This window comes from Hippocampus guttulatus, chromosome 20 (assembly GCF_054856545.1).
Source record: "Hippocampus guttulatus isolate MCC_2025c chromosome 20, RoL_Hgut_1.0, whole genome shotgun sequence".
Taxonomy (NCBI): Eukaryota; Metazoa; Chordata; class Actinopteri; order Syngnathiformes; family Syngnathidae; genus Hippocampus; species Hippocampus guttulatus.
In genome coordinates, this window is record NC_141280.1 from 2,343,782 (window position 1) to 2,364,656 (window position 20,875).

The 20,875-nt window shown below is 44.1% G+C and overlaps 1 protein-coding gene across 2 annotated transcripts; it reads left to right on the forward strand.

The window, feature by feature from the left end:
• The first annotated feature begins 62 nt into the window (after positions 1–62).
• cep128 (centrosomal protein 128) lies at positions 63–17,800 on the forward strand. 2 transcript variants are annotated; one of them, XM_086100665.1, is made up of 24 exons: positions 63–741; positions 935–1,021; positions 1,495–1,624; positions 1,820–1,935; positions 2,225–2,316; positions 2,405–2,477; positions 3,519–3,602; positions 3,713–3,787; positions 3,942–4,068; positions 4,361–4,491; positions 5,245–5,316; positions 5,566–5,751; positions 6,717–6,905; positions 7,069–7,527; positions 8,619–8,780; positions 9,461–9,625; positions 9,964–10,020; positions 10,721–10,913; positions 12,648–12,697; positions 14,171–14,194; positions 15,810–15,887; positions 15,975–16,088; positions 16,931–17,039; positions 17,297–17,800. In XM_086100665.1, exons 1-24 carry the CDS (start codon positions 568–570, stop codon positions 17,389–17,391), a joined length of 3,042 nt encoding a protein of 1,013 aa, XP_085956791.1. In that variant the 5' UTR covers positions 63–567; the 3' UTR covers positions 17,392–17,800. The 2 variants fall into 2 exon arrangements, with proteins under 2 accessions (XP_085956791.1, XP_085956792.1); XM_086100666.1 differs by having other exon boundaries at positions 3,722–3,787.
• Positions 17,801–20,875: the final 3,075 nt, after the last annotated feature.

Genomic DNA, 20,875 nt, shown 5'->3' on the forward strand with positions numbered 1-20,875 from the left:
CACAAGAAGAACCTTCCCTCAGTTTACAATGTTTTAGGACTACAATTCCCAGTGTGTCTTTTCTCTGCGGTTGTTGTTGGTCGTTGTCCTGCTCAGACGCGGCTAGTTCAAGTTGCCATAGTACGGAGATGCATAATTTCAGTTCTTTTCTTTTAACTGGAAACTCACTTGTGACGTGGGCAACGAAACAGTGGAATATATTTTAGATGTTTTCACGGAACATTTGTCCGATTTTGCGGCCGTTATTGTATTGCATCAGTATCAGTTTGGCAAGCTTTAGGTTAGCTAGCTAGCATTTACTGTTTGCCACTTGTTGATCAAGCGGAGAATCATCCTGCAGCAGCACAATGAGAGGTTTGAATGGGAAGGCAAAAAACGGATTTTTGAATTTTACAGGTCTCATAATGTCTTAGAGTAGTTAAATTCGTGTTGCAGCAAAGCAAGCATTTGGCAATTTCGTCGCGAATGGAATGTGCAATGATTTTGCCATTGCGCGTTTTTGGAGACTCAGGCTACTTAATCAAAATATTTGCATGGCCACGTGTAGTCTAACCATAAATCGAAAATATGGACACATCCAGTGGGTCAGATTCGAGTGACAGGTTGCGTGGACACAGGCCGCAGGGGCGCGAAGCCCACAGCAAACCTGTACGGGAAAGAGGCCGAGCCAGTGGCCGAGCAGGTGACGGCCATGCAGCTGACATCTCCGAGAAGATCGGCACACTGTGCAGCACTTTGCAGGTACTCGTACTCATGCCGTCTTGTTTTATTTTTATAGTATTATAAAAGGAGTCAAATAATTATAAACAGGCAGAGCCAACTCACATTTTTGATGTGCAATGGCATGAGTGTGGATGCTTTGGGATGCACAGTAGAATGATTGTTGTGAATGCTTGACTTTGAGCGGCCGCTCAATGATTTGTCTCTTTGGCAGGATACCAATCGGAATTTGACCAAGGTGGACCAGATGCTGGGCCAGTACAGGAACCATACCAATGACCAGGCTGAAGCCATGGCTCTGGTAAAACACCTGTTCAATCCATTCCCAGTGTCATGAAATTATATTACGGTACACATTGCACAGATGGCTTTTGAATTGCACAAGGCCAGCGTCATCTCATTTTTATTTTAGTACACTCTCCATTGTAACCCACCCTTGAGATCTAATATTCTGCTTCCTGAAATTAAACGAGTACTTAAATGCCAAATTAGGCTGAAGTCAGCCCCAGTAGCAGGGGTGTTAAACTCCTGTCCTGGAGGACCGCTGTCCTGCATGTTTTCAGATCATCAGCAAGCTCTGTGGAAGCCTGACACTGAACCTGTTCATTTGAATCAGGTATGTTACAACAGGGAGACTTGGGAAACATGCAGGACAGTGGCCCTGCACGACCTGACTTTGACACCCCTGCCCGGAAGTATGATCTGCAAGCCTTGACTCAGTCCTCTCCCAAACCTGCTTGTTTATTGTTTCAGCATCCATTTTCTGTTTTCTAGCTTCGTGATAATCTGGAGGAGTCCATCAGTCAACTGCAGGCGCAGAGGCTGAGCAGGGCCAATGGTGCTCACAGCAGCGCTTCCGCATGCAGCTTGCATTCCAGTGACCTGGATTGTTGCCCTGAATCAGGTCCAAAGCCTCAGCATCTAAACTCTTGTTTTGGATCTTAATATGCTTAAAATAGATTAAATGGGCCAAGTCATAAAGCAGCCTGTGACTTGGAAATATTTGGCTGAGTTTTCCACTGGGCTCATCTCGCTTCATTCATTCCAATGTGACCCCTTGTATTAGTATTTTACAGCCTGCAATCATGTGTAATTACAGATGGCAAACCGACCTCCCCGCTAAAGGACTACGCAGGAACGCCAGGGATGAGAAGGAGGAGGAGGTCTCACTCCGCAAGCGTTCGCTTCAAGAATAGTAGCTTGTCAGGAGAGGACGTAAGGACCACAGAAGTGCCAGTTGTTACGTACATTCACAAAGTGTTCAAGCGCGTTGCAGCTGGAAAACAGGCAGGACGGCAGCCCTTTCAGGACCGACTTTGGACACCCCTGATCTAAATGATAAACGATACTGACATTGATACCCTGTCCATCGCTATATATGTTGATCATGAATAATTGCCCAACCCTGATTGGAATGTAACTAAGGCGGCTATTTTGTTTGACAGACAAGATCCTGCTTTTGAATTTGCTGTTGTTTTTTAGTGCAGTATTTACTCTGACACAGATCCACACTTTGCACCAGTCCATGAGAGATCTCCGCTGTGACCAACAGAGACTATCAGTAGACTTGGAGCAAGAAATCATCAGGAGAAATAGGTAATATTTGATATACGATGCTGTCTGTGAACATGAGAACAGCTTTTGAATTGAAGTAGACAAGGAAGTATTTGTCATTTCTTGACAGGGCTGATGTTGACACCAGGTTTGCAATTGAGAGCCTCTCCGAGCAAATGGCCCCTATTCAGCGACAAGACTCTGTAAGTGTGCGCTTCTGCTTCGGCTCGGAATTTGATGAACTTTTCAGGTGGTGGTCACTGGTGACGTTGTTTCAGGATTGTAAGGCACGCTGAAGCGAGCATCACCTTGCTTCCTGCAAGACAAAAGTAGCCCAAATGAATTATTTACCTGTATTCTCAATTTAAATTTTTGAATATCAGCAACAACAGCAACTTAAATTATCGTATCCACAGCCGCAGTAAAATTTGCTCATCAGATTAGTGATGCAGTGTTATTTCCTTAAACTCACTGAACACCCTCAGTCCACAGGATCAATGTGGCAAGCTTGCACTTTGACCCCTTTCAGTGATTTGTACTTGCCTTCATGGATCTGCTGATTGCGGGGAAAATAATGAAACAAAATTAGGCTTCCAATACATCTGTTTGTATGCACATCCTAAACAGTTTCAATGTAAAAACGATATTTTATCACCAAGTTGCTGGAGAAGAGAGCCAAGTTGTCTGCATTTTACATACTGTCGTTTTGCTGTATACCACAAGGGGTCACTGTGTTGCTTTAGAATGTTTTTTCAAAAACGGCTCACCTGGGGATGAGCTCCGATTTCCACGTAGGAAGCAGCTACGATTCATTTTATATCCCTCGCCTGGATAGTCTCCTCATGGGAAAGCGGCACACCCAAGGGTGAGGAGAAGTAAATTTTCCCCCTCAAAAGAGTAAATAAACACACAAGGAAACGAAGAGGAAACTAATCTAATTTATCACAAAAGTTGAGGAGGAGGGGAAGCACAGAGCACATTTATTCCTCACCGATGGGCCCGCTATGATGTGAATCACCTCGATGAGTCGCTTGGGTAGAGGTTATTGCTCGCAGCTGACAATCCATCACCGTGGCCTGCTTACAATGGGCGCGATTGAGTGGGATGTGAATCCCCGCACCATTATGCCACTGGCTCATTCGAAAGAAATGGGGAGGGTGGATGATGTCATCCGAAAGCGCCTGTCATGTTGCATTGTTATTGCTGCAGAACACCTGTTTTTGTCCCGTGCGTTTGTTTTGTAGACTTTTGAGAGACATAAAATCGATGTCAGCGAGAGAGAGGACACCATGACATCCAGATTACTTGAAAAGGAGAAGTCCTTCAAGGTGAGTACACATTTGAATGGATTTCGTTCGCTTAAAGCCGAAATCTAATTTGGTCGCTGTTCAATTTTACTGACATCATCATCGAATAACACCCCCCACGCTGTCCCGAGATGGAGCAGGAGCTGGAGAGAGTGAAGAGACTACTAGATCAGTCAGAGGACAGCAGAGCGTCACTGGTTCAACAGGTTTGTATTTATTTTCTCTGGATGAACTGCGCTCTGCGTGAATACGAACGGACACATAACCTTGAGTCTATGCCGCAAACTCCAGTGAAGCAAATCCTCAATCCCACTGGAATATCCCAGCGTTTTTGTGCCATGCGTGCGTGATGATTTGCAGGTGGAGAATATGCGGGGTGAGCTGCAGAGGAGCAGGAAGGAGAAAACGGAGCTTCAGAGAGTCTGGCTACAGTCAAGTCAGCCCATCCCTGGCAACCATACAAGCAGGGAGGAGGGAAGATTACAAGGTACGCATTGTAGGTGTCAGGAGTGTGATTAGGCAGTTTGCCTCATTTTATTGCTAAGCTCATTAAGGCATCTTTATTGAATGAATAACTGAAGGTGGAAAGGCAGGTTGGTGGATGGATATTTAATACATCCAATGAGGAAAGTTAAAAAATGTGGAGAACCCCGTGACATTAAAAAAAAAAAAGTACTGTTATTGACAACACTGTTGTCATGAGATAAGTATTTTAAATGTATTCCCCAGTTATTTCCTGCGTGTGTCTTTTCTGTATTGAATGTGTGTCAATGGTTCAGACATGGAAAAAGAGTTGGCGGAACTGCGAGCTCAACTGCGCAGGGCATCGGCCAGCAGTGAGGTCAAGGAGCTAAAGAATGCTGTGGACCGCAAGGAGAGTGAGCACATCCAGCTGAGAATCCAGTTGGAGGTGTGTGCGTCATGTCTGTTTAGAAAACAATCGGTCCGGTGTCTGATGAGTAGCGCAATGCCGACATTGTGTTTTTGAATTTTCAGAAGTTTCCTGTGTGGCATCTACGCCGCACTTGATTGAAGAAAAATCTCTTTCTGTACAAATTCTTTCAGGCAAAGTGGGAAAATAATCATACAGCACAAACCCCCTTTCAATACACGTCTTTAAAGGATGCTGGAATGTTAATATTTTAGCTTTTTTTTTTTTCTTTAAAGTGAAAAAAGAATGTCATGCTTCCTGTATTGTAGGTGTTAAACCGTGAATTGGATGCATCATCTGGGGCGTCGCTGAACGGACATCAAATTGTTTCATTAAAAAAAAAAAAAAAAAAAAAGAATAAATAGGATGAATAAATGGAAGGGCCATGACTGGATTTATTCCCAGTGAACTTGTTCTGTGACTAATCAGCCTGTGACTAACTGCTTGCACTACCTGTGCTTGGTATACTTCAAACTTTAGAATTTAGACATCAGAACTTCAAAGTGACTCCAACTTGTTGTTGGAGATATAAAATAATCCAACGGGAACGATTTGTGCACTATTTTTCTGACTCCTTCAAAAGGTAATCCAATTTTAATTCTGAGCTTTCTCTGACCGGCGTTTCTCTCACTCTTTTTCTGGAATCTTTGTTGCTTTAACACGTAGTGCTTCAACCCTCCGCAAGTTCTTTTGGTACCTTCAAGCCCCTTACCCCTCGTTTCTGTAACCTAGGGCTTGTCTGCAGAGTTGGCACGGCGGGAGCAACAACAAGTCCGAATGCTTGAGCAGCTGAAGGATATGCAGGTGGTTCTCGGTTTCATCAGTTAATGCTTTGAACGATGATTTGTTTTGTTTGTTAGATTAGGATCATAAAGTGCTTTCGAGAGGATTATTCAGTTCACTGACTCCACTTTTAAGTATTTCACGCTGGACTCAAGCGGCAAGGATTAGCTTGGTGAAAATACCGATTTACTTTAGGTAGAAAAGGATACACATACAGAGAAAAAAAATAAAAAAGAACTTTCAAACTATACAGCTCACCTTTCCTTTCAGAGCCGAGGGCAAACAGAGAGGACCGAGACCGAGGCGTTACTCCAGGAGAGCACGAGGAGCAGAGAAGAACTGAGGGCCAAGGCCCAAAAGGCCGTGCGCCAATGGAGGGCAAAGTGCAATCGACTGCAGAAGGAGCTGGAGGAGGCCCGGGCCCACATTCAGCTGCACACTGACAAGGCAGCAAAGGTCAGTCAAGGGCAGGCGTTTGTTCAACGACAGGAAGAAGTGCTTACTGTGTTATATATTCGCCAAGTCTGTGTGTGACACTAGATGAACTCTCATTCTAAATGTCTCATACATGCAGAAGAATCCAAACACCGATTCATTCACACGTTCTGTTTTGATGCTTTGATTTAGTCTTGCTATGCAGTCGCGAAATACCCCCTTGCCACTCCAAAGGAAGTTGGCCCGATCCAAAATCACTGTGAATTCAATATTCCCAACTCATGTGCTTTTGACACGTCTGCATTTCGGGAGTACAAATTTCTGGGAAAAAAAAATTTGTTGGACACCGTCTGTGAAGGATACCAAAGAGGAAGTCCCGTTCGGCCTTTTCGGACAAACTGTCGAACCTTGGATTCAGAAGGAGCGCTGTCAATTTTAATTTTGTCTGTGGACCAGCTACTCGACACCTTTAGAACTTCAGCCGGGTCCTGAAAAGTTCATGGCGGCTTTCCCAACCCGACTGCTTGCGCTTTGAGATGGCGCGTTTGGTGTCTGTCCAACTGCTGTCAGAGTTTAGTCTGCGTTACCGGCAGCTAGTCGGAGCGAGAGATCCCCACCCGGAATGTTTGATGTGACGTGAAGTAAGTATGAATTCATTTCCACCCTGTTAGTGAATAAGGATGTATAATCAAGTGCTCGATGAAATGATTAGTTTGAGCTACAGCATAGTCCTCCTCAGTTACAGTCAAAGGCCCGGACGCAATCTGCCCCTCACAAACCCGACAACCGTCCTTGAACGAACGCATTGCCACGTGCGGACGCTTTTCTGCCGCCTACGTCCCCTCTCCTGCCGTTTCCCCGTCAGTCTTGCTCTCGTCAAATGTTGTCAGAGCTGTGCTTTGTTCTCCGTTCGCCTCCCCAGCGTCTTCTGTAATTCATTTTTTCCTGTCACTCTCGCCCACCGCTCTTTCTGTTCCTCCCCGCAGGTAGCCAAAGAAACGGAGCGCTCCCACACCCAGCTGAAGGCGCTGAGCCAGCAGGCCGAGGCTGCCCGCAGAGAGCTGGCCGAAAGCCTACAACGTTTGGCCCAGCGTGATGAGGAGCTCCACCGCAAGGACGTGGCGCTCTCCGAGAGCCGCCAGTGCCAATTGGCTCGAGAGCAAGAAATCCGGGAGGTCAGGGTTGAACGTCCCTTCCCCTCAATACTCTCAGAACAAGCAAAGATGTTTGAGCATTGAACAATCAGCACTTGCGGTGCTTGTTCAACTTTTCTGTGATTTCTTTGGCGTGACGTCACGCGCTTTTCTTATCATTTCTAATATGTACTTTTCATTCTAGGCCAAGGAGTCCTCTGATGCCCTTCAGATGGAGCTTCGGCGTCAGTCGGAGAACCTGGCAAGACTGAGGGAAGAGAATCAGAGGCTCGTCGAGCAAGCGGACACACAAACCCGTCTCAGTCAGAGACACCTGAATAAGCAGGCTGAGCTCCAGGTCGCGCTGAGTCAAATGACCTCAGCTCATGCCCAGCTAGCGCACCGCCTGAGTGAGGCGGAAGCTTCCAAGAAGGAGCTTCAGAAGGTCGCGGCGGAATTGCGGGCCAAGCTGGCGGCGGTTGAGGATGAGCCGGACACGCTACGGAAACAGCTGCAGCTCGAGAGAGAGGTTCATCGGAAGGAGCTGGACAACCTGAAGGTCGCAGTTGAAGGAGGCAGGACGAAGCGCGAGGAAATGCAAGACATGCTCCGACTCTGCCGTCAGCAGCGCGATGAAATCCAGTCACATCTAAATGACGTGAAGGTGAATTATTCATTGTGGAACCCGTGATCAAGCCAAGCCATAGGATGCACAGTCTTTTCCTCACGCCGGTACACGGAAAATTGAATGCCATCCGCAGCAAATATTTATCAATGGCTCATGTGCCGATTTTTTTTTTTTTTTTTTTTTCCTTCAGGGGCTTTAGGCACATCCCTCTGAGCGCGAGCGGCTGGATCTTAGCTGGGATTTGAATGTTTTGCGTAAATCATCATGATCATTTCAAGGCTCCGGGCATGAATATACGAACGCTAATCCCCCGACCCTTTTAGCCTCGTTAAAGCAGTGAAGCGTAATTGTGGAATTGCTCTCGATTTGAAGCCTCCAGCATGAACCTCGACCCCCTGCTTAAGGAGATTGAGTGATGATTCCTTCATTGTTTTGAAGGTCTTCCCTGGTATTGGGTGAATGTAGCTGTCCTCATTGGCGTTATCGGACACCGCTCGTTGTAATGGTGTCATATTTCCGTTCGGTGAAAACAAGGACGAGATTGTATGAAGTTCCACGCTGTGGTTGCTGCGCATGTCCACCCGATATTCGAATTTCGCGTCTATTCCGATTTTGCTGCAGTCAACTTTGGGGGGGGGGGGGGACGCTTGAATAGCTGTTTTTCCTTGTCCTTGTCCTCTCTAGGTTTCCCCTCCACTGTATCATCCCTTTCCCTCTTAATCCCTTCCCTTGTCACCTCCCTCCAGCTTAAATTTTGCATTTCCCTTCTGACGGTTTCCTTCCCTCAATTTTTCTCTATTTTTCCTCAGTCTGTCACTCGGTTCATCCCAAGTTCTCAGTTTGTGTTGTTAATTCCACTCTAATTAGTACTTGATGCAATTTTTTTCCCCCACAAAGCAGCCCTTTTATGCAGAAATCTGTCAAAGTAAAAAAAAAAAAAATAATCATCTAGACGTGAGCAACAATAGGGTTAGTCGTTTTGTGGTTGCAAATTTAAGGCATTTTGGCTTTGCCAGCTCAGAGGGAGAAATTTTTCAAATGGACCGGGGTTCACGTGTAAATTGATGATGTCCAGTCCTAATATCCCTGCGCATATCATGATCGTAAACACACCTGCTCTCCATTAGGCAGCCGCAGTGTCGGAGACGAATTTGTGCGAGGTGCTGCGCGTCAAGTTGGACAGGATGAAGGATGAGTGTGATAAGCTGGCCGCACAGCTGAAGTCAAAAGAGGATGCACATGCTCTCCTCTGCAAAAAATACCAGCTACTTAAACTGGAACTGGATGAAGTAAGTGTGGTCTCGATTAAAATGGAATAATGTAAAAAAAAAAAAGAAAGCCATGCCATGATATATATATATATTTTTTGTCAGAACTTATGTATTCAAGGCAACGTCCTGTGATCATGCAAACCCCGAGAAGGTTTGAAAGGTTATATTTGTGCCACATCGGCACTATTTCAAAGGGCTGCTACATGAAATCGGAGGTGCTTTACAACGACAGATGGCGTCTTCACTCTCGTCTCTGACAGGCCCCTTCAGTAGGAGGATCTCTTCAGGATATCCATGTATTGACTCTAAATCGGATGAAAGAGGAAAAAAAAAGAGAGAGAGACTGTTATTCATGCAGCGTGGGTAGTTTATCAAGAAGAGACAGAATGATGACCCACAGTCCCCCGAGCAACACTGTTCCGTTAGTTCCTGTGTCCCTGACATCTTGATTGACTGTGCCCTGGAAGAGACTCTGGAACTATTGATAGAGCAGACCAGAGGAAGGCAGTTAACCAGGTCTGTTTGTGGAGGAGGGAAGCAAATGACACTTTTTTCACTGTTTGGATGCTCCGATTTTTTTTTCCTCAAGTCTTTGTGACAAAAAGTTAAATCCATGCAGTTGTCCCCCGTCCTCCACAAAATGCGACGACAGTAAAGTCTAAACTGAACCACTGTTATCGTTCTCCTGTCCTCCTCAGCTCAGGTTAGACGAAGGTGGGCGTGCAACAGTATCCGAACTTGTGAAACTGGAAGAGAAGGTGGCACAGATGGAAGCCGAACGCGTGGCCCTACTTTCCTCCATCGGCGACGAATTAGATGAAGCTGTCCAAGGCCTGCTGAGGAATGGTGAAGACAACTTCCAGGTGCTTTGGGATATTTTACCTTCTTTTTCGGCGTTTGTGTGCCATCCATCCACCCACTTGCATGAAATGACCCAGAGACCCGTCATTTATACTGTATAGTGCCTTCCACCCATGGTGATGTCACAGGACATTGTGATACACTGGTTGATTGACCATTTATCGACTATGAACAATAACACTTAAGAATAACCCAATTTGTGTGTGTAAATCTTAGTTTGTGTCTTTCTGTATGTTTCTTCTATGCACAAAATGCCGGAGCCAATCCAATTGCACGATTTCCCATTTTTGGCTCGCCTGCATGCAGGAATGCTTACGATTGCCTTCATTTGTTTGAACAGGCAACCAGGAAAGCTGGATCAGTCAACGACAGCTCCCTTTGGCTCGCAGAGACCAAGGTATGATTCTTACATGCAGTGTGACTCTGTCAACCAACCACGGGATTTTTCCAGCAAATTCAATTATACGGCCAGAGATTAAGAGTGCAACCGCTGTTAGTGGGAACAAGAGGGGGGCGGGTGCCTCTATAGCAGGGAAAATGGATGAAACATTTTTTTTTATTTGCTCATTTAAACACAGTTACTGAAATGAAACCTTTCCAGAACGAGTTATTATTTCTATACAAATGCAGCATTGTAGTGACCCACATCTTTAAAAGTATGATGACAAATATTCCGTTTTCATCAGCTGTCCTCTTAAGACCGGAAGGCACCTTTATGGCTTCAATGATATTGCCTTCGAAAAAGATAATCTTGCTCCTTTCCAGGATTATTGTGAGAGGACTTTCAGTTCATTTCCAATGGTTGGATGACTTGACTGATATCTTCTGGATCGTTGCTTCGTGTTTGCATCTGCAAAAGCTGATGACACACTTTAAGGCGTGAGTGGGTTTGAGGACGTGTTCCTCTCCTGCCAACTTTGTTGATGGGGCTCCGGCTAAACGTTTGTGTTGAAGCAGCGTGATAGGACAAGAAGAAAAATGAGTGGTTCAGATCGGCCGAAGAATGTTCTACGTACGCTCTAAATGTGCACTTCTGTATACTCTTACAAAATCCACATCCGATGCATTTTTTTTATATATATATTCTAACGAACCAGTCCAAGATACGCTTGCTGCGTGAGGAGGTGCGCGAGCATGACACAAGAGAACAGCGCCTGAGGATGCAGCACAAGCACACCAGAGCTGAGCTGAAGGCACTCAGGCAGACTCGGGCAACGGAGCGAGATGCGTTCTTGCAGCGCCTGGACGAACAAGAAAAACTGCTGCTCTGCATCAGCACCGAAAAACAAGGTCCAAAATCACAGCACTGCTATTGCTTTAGCGTGAGGTGACTGTTGTTGGCTACAGTCCTCTTAAGGCAACCTGTAGAGATTCATGCCTACCTAGAAATAAATAACTAAAATGGCTGTCGTCTGAGCGCCGACCTTTGTCCAAAGTCAACGATGTCATCGAGCATTGCAGATGTACAGTATTTCTGTTTCCTTTGTTAGCTACTTACCGTTACTTACCTGCAGAAGTCCACATCTTTTGTGGAGGATGATATCAGATGTTGAGAATGGACAATGGGGACATTTTTATTTGACCTCATGAATTCAGAATGAACAAAAAGTGCACGTTTAAGGAATTTCATTCATTCCTAACAAAACATCAAAAGATTTACAAATAGGTTCTGTAATCGAGCAACGGTGTACTAAAAGTTGTGCCAAAGTAATTTGACCCCATTTAATTGCTTGCGTTTGACTCTGTGATCCATTTAAATTGTGTCAGCGCCTCAGAGTGTGTTCCCTTTGCGTCCGATCTTATCTCTTCCTTTCCTTTCTTTCCACCTCGGCAGAAGATCTCCTCAGCACATCACACACTGCATCTCTTCGTACTCTTCCCTCACCTTTCATCTCGTAATGATGCAATGTCTAGATCAAGGCTAAAGATTCATTTCATCAGCGGGTCAGCTTATTTCTTGCGTCCCGGGCTCCCAGGGCTGACAACATCCATATGGCCGCAACCAATAAGCCATTTCTACAAAAGTAGCTTCCATCTCTTTGATGGGAGCGTTTAAATGACTTCACATCTGGTCGTCAACAAGGTGACATTCCAATTAGCATTTGCTCAACACCAATAACCTTTGCTAGAGTATGACCATAGACTCGTCCATCAAATTCTAATATGAGCGATGTTTTTATTAAAGCCACTTAATTGCTCACCTCAGGCGAATGGCTCTTAATGGCACCAGTTAGCAGAATACCCCCTACGCCCCCATACTTATTATTTATTATATTATTTATCTCTATTTGGTTTGCGTCCTCCCCTGCGTAGAGAAGAAAAGATACTAAATAAGGTCAGTTACGTGTCGTCTCAAAAACTTCTTTGGTTTTGCAGAAATAAAACGAGAGCTAAATCAAGGATCAGTTGGAGGCTTGCGTAATTTCTGTCCAAAATAGTATTTGACATTTTCCAGTTTATTTGCATCCATGGTTGAAGAGATGGGGGTGTGGTCTTGCCCAGGCTGCGACGTATTTGAATAAAATAAACATTTTGTACTGTTAAGGAGTACATTTTCCCGGAGCATTTCCAGAGGCGAATGGGTTGCGAAAAGCAGCTGGAGACATCAAGTCTTTTCTGTTTATTTGTCAGGGGAGCGGTTCTAGCGTGAGGAAGCACTTAAGGCTCACTAAAGATGTGTTTAAAACAAGCAAATCACCACGCAAAGCAAAATGTGTAAATACCGTGGTACTTGGAAATTCAATTTGGGACCAAATAAATGTCAAATTAGGTAAAAATTCAGTGATTGCAACGGAAAACAATTTGCCGCTGTAATTATCAGCAAGCAGAAACAAGACTTGGGTGGGTACAAAGGAGACTTTTGAAACGGAACTGATTATTGTGCATTGGAGACTTTTAACTAATGTGGGTGCATACATCATACTCACCGATTAAACTTCCGTGAAATTAAGAAAAATAGAAGTGGTGGAAGAAGAAAACTATGTAAAACTAACGCACTTTCAAACTCTTCCGCTTTTCGTTTAGAATTGCTGGAGGGGAATCGCAAGAAGGTTGAAGAAATGAGAAGCCTGCAGGTCGGCATGCATTTTTCTTTCCTTCACGTTGTAGTTTCTTTCTTCTATTCGTGAGGTTGCAGGTAAGGGGCCGCCAGAAATGCTTATTGTGTGCAGACTGAATGCAGCATTACGCTCGGAGGTTTACATTTCCCATGATTCTTAGACACAGAAGCAGGAAGTACTTCTAATTCTAATATGACAAAAACATGGACGCCTGCGAGTGATGAGATGTGGATGAGAATGAGACCGCAAACGTAACAGGAAGGGATTTGAATGAAAGACGGCAAAACGGAAAAGCCGACAGCCACCCATCCATACATAGGGCGCGCTGTGCAACTGGCATCTCAAAGTATGCCAAGAGATCCCCCAAGCTCAATGCGGAGTGCCTTGGAAACATCCCGAGAGCAGTCAAAAAAGAGCTTCCAACTTCCCCTCAATGAAAATAGGGCCCCCCCCCCCCCCCCCCCGCGGTGTGCATCATTTACTCTCTCGATCAAGATCTCGTGAAGGTGTGCTTGATAAATTGGCGAGTGAGTGTACCAGCTCCTCCTGTTTAAACGATCATCACCTCAAACATTTTTATTTTAAATTTCATGTGTATTTTTTGGTTTAACATCATATTATGAGTTAATATGTCTACCCGTCCAGAGTAAAACGGAACGGAACTTTTGGTCATCCTTGACGCACAGTGTACACTTGAGTGCACATCCCTGAGCGTGACACATCTTGCAGCCATGCCTGGACAAGTAGTTAATTGCAGCGGACACGAGGCCTTGATGACTGAAAGCCACCGGCGGCCTTGTCTCGATCCCACTGTGCCGCGACATCCACCATCACCTTTAATGCGGTGGATTGACCCCCCAGCCCGAACTTCCACTGGCCTTTTGCTCACTACCACCAGACATAAACATTCACTCGCCAAGAGTTGGATACCTGGGATCCATCTGTTACTACTCGACGGCACCTGGCAAAACTTGTGCGCAATTATTCAGCTGTCCCCGTACTCAGTCGAGCCATTAATTATGAAGGATGAGAAGAGAGGGCTGTAGAAAGCAAATTAGAAAGACAAGCGGGGGTGGGGTGTGGGGGGGGGGACGTTGCACAGTAAAGGAACCCTTGTTAGAAACCGCTAATGCATGCAAAACAGATGGGGGAGAAGCAGGTGTGTGTTAAGAGTGGCAGTTAAGAATCATCGCATCGCTTACATGCATCGTTACCAAGGGGGCGGGGCATCAGTCAAGAGCTCGATGAGAAGTCAGGAAAATGTGCCTTGGTGTGTTTGGCAGATCTTCAAATTCTGAACATTTCTTTCCCCCGTTTCCCATTACTCTTCTCTCCTCCGTCATCTCACACACACACACGTAGTCCATTTTTACTGTTGGAGCAAATTACCTGGCCGTCAAGTCGCTCACCACAGCTGTGTTTTGTGTCCGCTCACGGTCGTTTGCCCGTGGCGTTTTTCTGATCGGTTGCCATCTTTTGTCTTTGCAGGATCGTGTGTTGGATCTCGAGATGGTAAGGTCTCATTGATAGTGGATGCAAATGAGTGCAACGTTCAAATTGTAGTTCAGGTGCAATTATGTCGATTTCAAAGCCTAATCAGACTCTTGTTATTTGAAGAACAGAATATTGTCCCTTTCAGAGAAGACATGAACATGTTTTTAATTGCTATGTCACTGTCAGCTCGCAATGCATTTTTTAACAGTCGCACATTTGCCAATTGCTTGGTATTCCCTGTTTCTTTAATGAGGAGACCTTCTAATTTCAGTTTCATGTAATGGTGCTGCAAAAAAAAAAAAAGAAAATCGGGGCAGAAGGGGGTAAAAACGTAAACATAAATTAACGATTCAATGAAACTACGAATATTGTTCGAGTCGAATAGCAGCGTAGCTCCATCTAGTGGATGCATTGTAGATTGCGATTTATAATCCAGTGCGTCCAATATATGAAAAAAATTACAAAATAGGCCATTCATTGAAGGTGCGCCTCATCATCCAGTGCGCCTTTTAGTGCGGAAAATAGGGTAAATGTAAGTAGTTATGGCGATATTCCGGAATACGTTTCCTCACATGCAAACTGGACTGGAGTGACAGCAAAGGTGAAAATAAATCCTCAAAACTACGTGTTAACCTGTTCCCTTTTAGCCGGAAAATGACCCCAAAGTCACCGAACACTCAAGCTGTCGATCTCTTGTGTTACGCCGCTCGTCTCCTCCTTCCAGTCGCTTGTTAGTTCACCGGCGACTGCAGACCACCATCAAGTTGAATCATTTCTGCAACAGTGAGATGCATCGACCCACTTTCTCCTCAGCCCGGGCGGCTGTCATCCGAGTATGCGAGCAATCGGCGTGGCGCAATGTAGCAGTCACGGCATCTTTTCAGCCAAATGCCTCCGTCCGACTTGGGGTCTTAAAAGATGCAATGGCAAGAGAAATAGAATGTGCTACTGTTTAACAACAACAAAAACACAGCTGACAGATGTAAAAGGTCCACAATTAGCTTTTTGTGTTGGCCACCAGGAGAACATGATGCCCGTTGGCGCTCAAGCACACCATTTTCTTGAGCGTTTACATCAGCTGGTTACAAAAGGTTCAATAGGCCTTATTCGAATAGCGCCAGCATCATTATCATCTGCAAAGATTCAACGGCCACCCAAAGTCACGACGGTGAAGGGAGCAGGTGGGCGCAGGAGATAATGCGCGGGGAAAAGGCCCCGTTCTGGTTTGCCACGAAAGGAACAATGACGGTGGCAACCGTCCGCCGTTGTTAGCGGACGACTTCTTCCATCATCTGTGCTAACGCAAATACGCCGTCGCGGTCACGTGACCCCAGCACTGTTATTATCCGCAGAGATCTGATGCAGGCGTGCAGCTGTCGCATTGGATGAGCCTCCCGACTGGAAATGATGCCCCATTTCACTTTGCCTCTTTTCTCGATTCCAAGCCACTCTGTAAACAGTATTTTAGGAAATTGGAGGCACAATAAAGGGAGGAAAGCTCGCAGATTCCTTGCGTTGATTCTCACAGTGTCCTACTTGTCTTTTTGTACCTTTAACAGACGTTCCTGTGTGCGATGTTGACTGTGACATGAATGTCTGTTCCCCCCCCCCACCCCCACCATTTTGTTAATAGAACTCTCTAGCCGCAATGGACTACGTGAAGTTAATTCCAGAGAGGCGCTACATGATGGACAACTTCAAAGATTTGGAGGTAGGGGTGCTCGTTGGTGGAGACAATACGTCGCTTGCAACTTTTGTACTGGGATTATGACTTGGCTTTCTTGCCATGCCACGTCAGGAGTCACAACGGCAGAAGGAGGCGGCTGAGCAGTGCTACACCAAACACAAGGAGATCGTCTGGGACCTGCAGCACCAGCTCGATGAGTCCAGACGAAAAATCCACGAGTGCAGGGTACGGCACGCACACGATTGAGTTGAGGTGCGCAAGCAACACTTGGCCGTGTTGCTTCTTCTGCTAAGAATTGCATTGCTTCATTTTTAACTAAGTGGGCTATGCACTGTAAAACTCAATGTTAGCCTTTTTCCTAATTTTGTGGTCCCAAAAATGAATCCCCTTAGCAATTATCTGGTTGTTTTAAGAGTTCCCCACATACCTAACAGCCTAGGCTTTTTTTTTTCCTTTCTCATGTTTTATGTTTGCTCACATTTTAAATGATATTTAAAAACCACTGCGTATGTACCCCGCTTTAACAGCAGTCATCTAACAAATCCAAGTTGACTTAGAAAGCCACTTTTGAGTCAAGCTTGGCCCTGTAGTGCCACCGTGCATCTAATTTGAAGCTTGCATCAATGGATTGTTCCACGCGCTGGGTGCGATGAATGCGTGCACAAAGCACGAACAGTGGCACAATGGTGCACTTGACAAAAACGGGAACGTTAGCACTCACTCTCTCTGCTCTTAAGATTGCCAGGAGAGCCAAAAGCCAAATAATTGTTGGCTTTTGAGCACTGATGGCATTAAAAAAAAAAAAAAATCCCAAATGAAACCCTTCTGCTGCATTAGGTGGCTTTTGCGTTCGTGCAGCATGTCGCGCACATCTGAGGTTTGTTTAGGGGAAGCCCAAGAATGGAAATCAAAGATTTCCTTTTGTGATCGAGACTAGCAATGGCATCAATCAGCAAAACATCACTGATGATGACAATGGATGAAATGCCAAAATTTGCTCAACTCAGAGTTGTTTGTGGTGTAGCCTTGGTCAGTCTCATCCCTGACGAGGTCATCCTATTTTTCAGGAAGAGAAGTTAGACGCCACTTCCAGGAGGATGAAGCTAGCTGTTCTGGCTTCCTCCATGAAAAGCCCCAACGTCTTCTTCGGCAGCCCTCTCAGATCAGATACACTGTGTGAGTTTTGTTTTTATTTTTCACACCAAAGAATGCTTATTAATGACACAAAAAAGTTTTCATTTCATTTTAAACCGCAGACATTTGCCGCCAATACCCGTCATGTAGTTCTGAGAGCCTTTCACAGATAAATTGACGCAGGCCTTTATTTAAGAGCATCGTCGCTGCGTTCCCCATTTTATTCATGGACGTTCAATAACGCCTTACTGTACATGGTCGTAAAAAAAAAAAAAACGCCATTTTCTATTTTCTCCCAGATCCACAGCAATGCCTGACCACATCTGACTTAGATGCCCCTGCAGTGAACATGGCCAAATTCCTCACAGATCCTTGCCAGCTCGACGGCAAGTGAACCGGTCCTGAACCGCAAGAAAAAAACCCTCTGAGGCACCTTGTAGTCTCAGCACCAAACCTCCCGACGACCTCAAACACAACCGCCAATGGTGCTATCCCCGACGTGTGACAATTGAGACTGCAACGGAGAGCGAATGCTGATTCTGTTTGCAAATCGGAGTCGAATCTATTAACTCTTGATGCCAGTCCTTGGAGTCTATCGTCCACATGGAGTCTGTCGTCCACATGCCAATGAGCTGCAATGGTTCAGAACACAACAAACAGGGCTGAAGAGCTCAGCCAGTGCTTTTTGCTTTTGACGAGTCATTATGAAAGTGCTGTCTTTGTGTCTTATATATTTGTTGAATAATCACTGAAGTCTATTTTTCATGTGCTGTGAATAAATCGAAGCACTTCAAATAAATCCTTATGGGGCCCAATGTTTGTTTGTTTTTTTGCAAGGGGTTTGCTTTTGCAGCAAGAGACTGCCGTTTCTCTCGCCTGCCAAGAGGTAAGTATTCATACTTTTTCTAAAAAATATTTAGTTGACTAAATTAAACAAGAGAGAAGTACCTTCTTGTGGAGCCCTCTGTGTAAATAGTGCGCTATAAAATCGCTTTGGAGCAGCACGCTCCTGTAGACTTGCAACGAAAAAAACCGACATATAGTAAGGCGTTTTTAGCCCAAAAAAAACTACATAGTATAGAAAGGCATTTTTAGCCCGAATAAAACGACTATGTATAGGAAGGCGTTTTTAGCCCGAAAAAATCGACCATGTATAGTAAGTCATTTCTAGCCCGAAAAAAACGACATAGTATAGAAAGGCATTTTTAGCCCGAAAAAAAATGACATAGTAAGGCGTTTTTAGCCCAAAAAAACGACATAGTATAGTAAGGCTTTTTTAAACTGAAAAAAACGACATAGTATAGTAAGGCATTTTTAGCCCGAAAAAAACGACATAGTATAGTATGGCGTTTTTAGCCGAAAAAAATGACATAGTATAGTATGACGTTTTTAGCCCGAAAAAAACGACAAAAATGACATAGTATAGAAAGGCGTTTTTAGCCTGAAAAAAACAACTTAGTATAGTATGGCGTTTTTAGCCGAAAAAAAACGACAGTATAGTATGGCGTTTTTAGCCAAAAAAACGACATAGTATAGTAAGTCTTTTTTAGTCCGAAAAAAATGAAATAGTATAGTAAGGCATTTTTAGCCCGACAAAAACGACATAGTATAGTAAGGTGTTTTTAGCCCGAAAACAACAACATAGTATAGTATGGCGTTTTTAGCCGAAAAAACGACATAGTATAGTATGGCGTTTTTAGCCGGAAAAAACGACATAGTATAGTAAGGCGTTTTTAGCCCGAAAAAAATGACAAAAACGACATAGTATAGTAAGGTGTTTTTAGCCCGAAAACAACAACATAGTATAGTATGGCGTTTTTAGCCAAAAAAACGACATAGTATAGTATGGCGTTTTTAGCCCAAAAAAACGACATAGTATAGTAAGGCTTTTTTAGCCTGAAAAAAACGACAGTATAGTAAGGCATTTTTAGCCCGAAAAAAACGACATAGTATAGTATGACGTTTTTAGCCCGAAAGAACGACATAGTATAGTAAGGCGTTTTTAGCCAAAAAAAAACGACATAGTATATAGTAAGGCGTTTTTTGCCCGAAAAAAACGACATAGTATATAGTTAGGCGTTTTTTGCCCGAAAAAAAACGACATAGTATATAGTAAGGCGTTTTTAGCCGAAAAAAACGACATCGTATAGTAAGGCATTTCTAGCCCAAAAAAAACGTCAATGTATAGTAGGTGTTTTTAGCTCAAAAAAAAAAGGACATTATGTCGTAGTGTAGAGGCACACGCGCCGTCTTTCGGTCCAGGCTCCCTGGGTTCGAACCCCACTCAGTCACATGTGAAAATAAAATACACCAAACACTTTGCTTTTTTTTTTTACCGTAAACTCTCCCTAGTGAATGCCAAATACGCCGATAGTGCAGGGCAAGTCGCAGTCACTGGTGGTGTAGGGGTACACATGCAGGTGTTCGGTCCAGACAACCCCGGTTCGAACCCCGCATGGTGATGTGTGAAAATACAACACCAAACACTTTGTCTTTTTAACTGGCAACCCTCCATAGTGCATGCCAAATACACCTATCGTTCAGGTCGAATCACAGTCACTGGCAGTGTCGAGGTACACATGCAGGTGTTCGGTCCAGGCAACCCTGGTTCAACTGACCTTTTTTGGGGCTAAAAACGCCTTACTATACATGGTCGTTTTTTTCGGGCTAAAAACGCCTTACTATGTTGTTTTTTTCAGGCTACAAACGCCTTACTATACTATGTCGTTTTTTTTCGGCTCAAAAACGCCTTACTATACTATGTCATTTTTTTCGGCTCAAAAACGCCTTACTATACTGTCGTTTTTTTCGTGCCAAAAACGCCTTACTATATATACTGTCGTTTTTTTCGTGCCAAAAACGCCTTACTATACTATGTCGTTTCTTTCGGCTCAAAAACGCCTTACTATACTATGTCGTTTTTTTTGGCTCAAAATTTGCCTGACTATACTGTCGTTTTTTTGGGCTCAAAAACGCCTTACTATACTATGTCGTTTTTTTCGTGCCAAAAACGCCTTACTATACTATGTCGTTTTTTTCGGCTCAAAAACGCCTTACTATACTTTGTAGTTTTTTTTCGGCTAAAAACGCCTAACTATACTATGTCGTTTTTTTCGGCTCAGAAACGCCTTACTATACTATGTTGTTTTTTTCGTGCCAAAAACGCCTTACAATACTATGTCGTTTATTTCGGCTCAAAAACGCCTTACTATACTATGTCGTTTTTTTCGGCTCAAAAACGCCTTACTATACTATGTCGTTTTTTTGGGCTCAAAAACGCCTTACTATACTATGTCGTTTTTTTCGGGCCAAAAACGCCTTACTATAATATGTCGTTTATTTCGGCTCAAAAACACCTTACTATACTATGTCGTTTTTTTCGGCTCAAAAACTCCTTACTATACTATGTCGTTTTTGTCGTTTTTTTGGGCTCAAAAACGCCTTACTATACTATGTCGTTTTTTTCGGGCCAAAAACGCCTTACTATACTATGTCGTTTTTTTCGGCTTAAAACGCCTTACTATACTATGTCGTTTTTTTCGGGCCAAAAACGCCTTACTATACTATGTCGTTTTTTTCGGCTTAAAACGCCTTACTATACTATGTCGTTTTTTTCGTGCCAAAAACGGCTTACTATACTATGTGGTTTTTTTTGGCTCAAAATTTGCCTTACTATACTATGTCGTTTTTTTCGGCTCAAAAACGCCTTACTATACTATGTCGTTTTTTTCGTGCCAAAAACGCCTTACTATACTATGTGGTTTCTTTCGGCTCAAACACGCCTTACTATACTATGTCGTTTTTTTCGGCTAAAAACGCCTTACTATACTATGTCGTTTTTTTCGGCTAAAAACGCCTTACTATATACTATGTCGTTT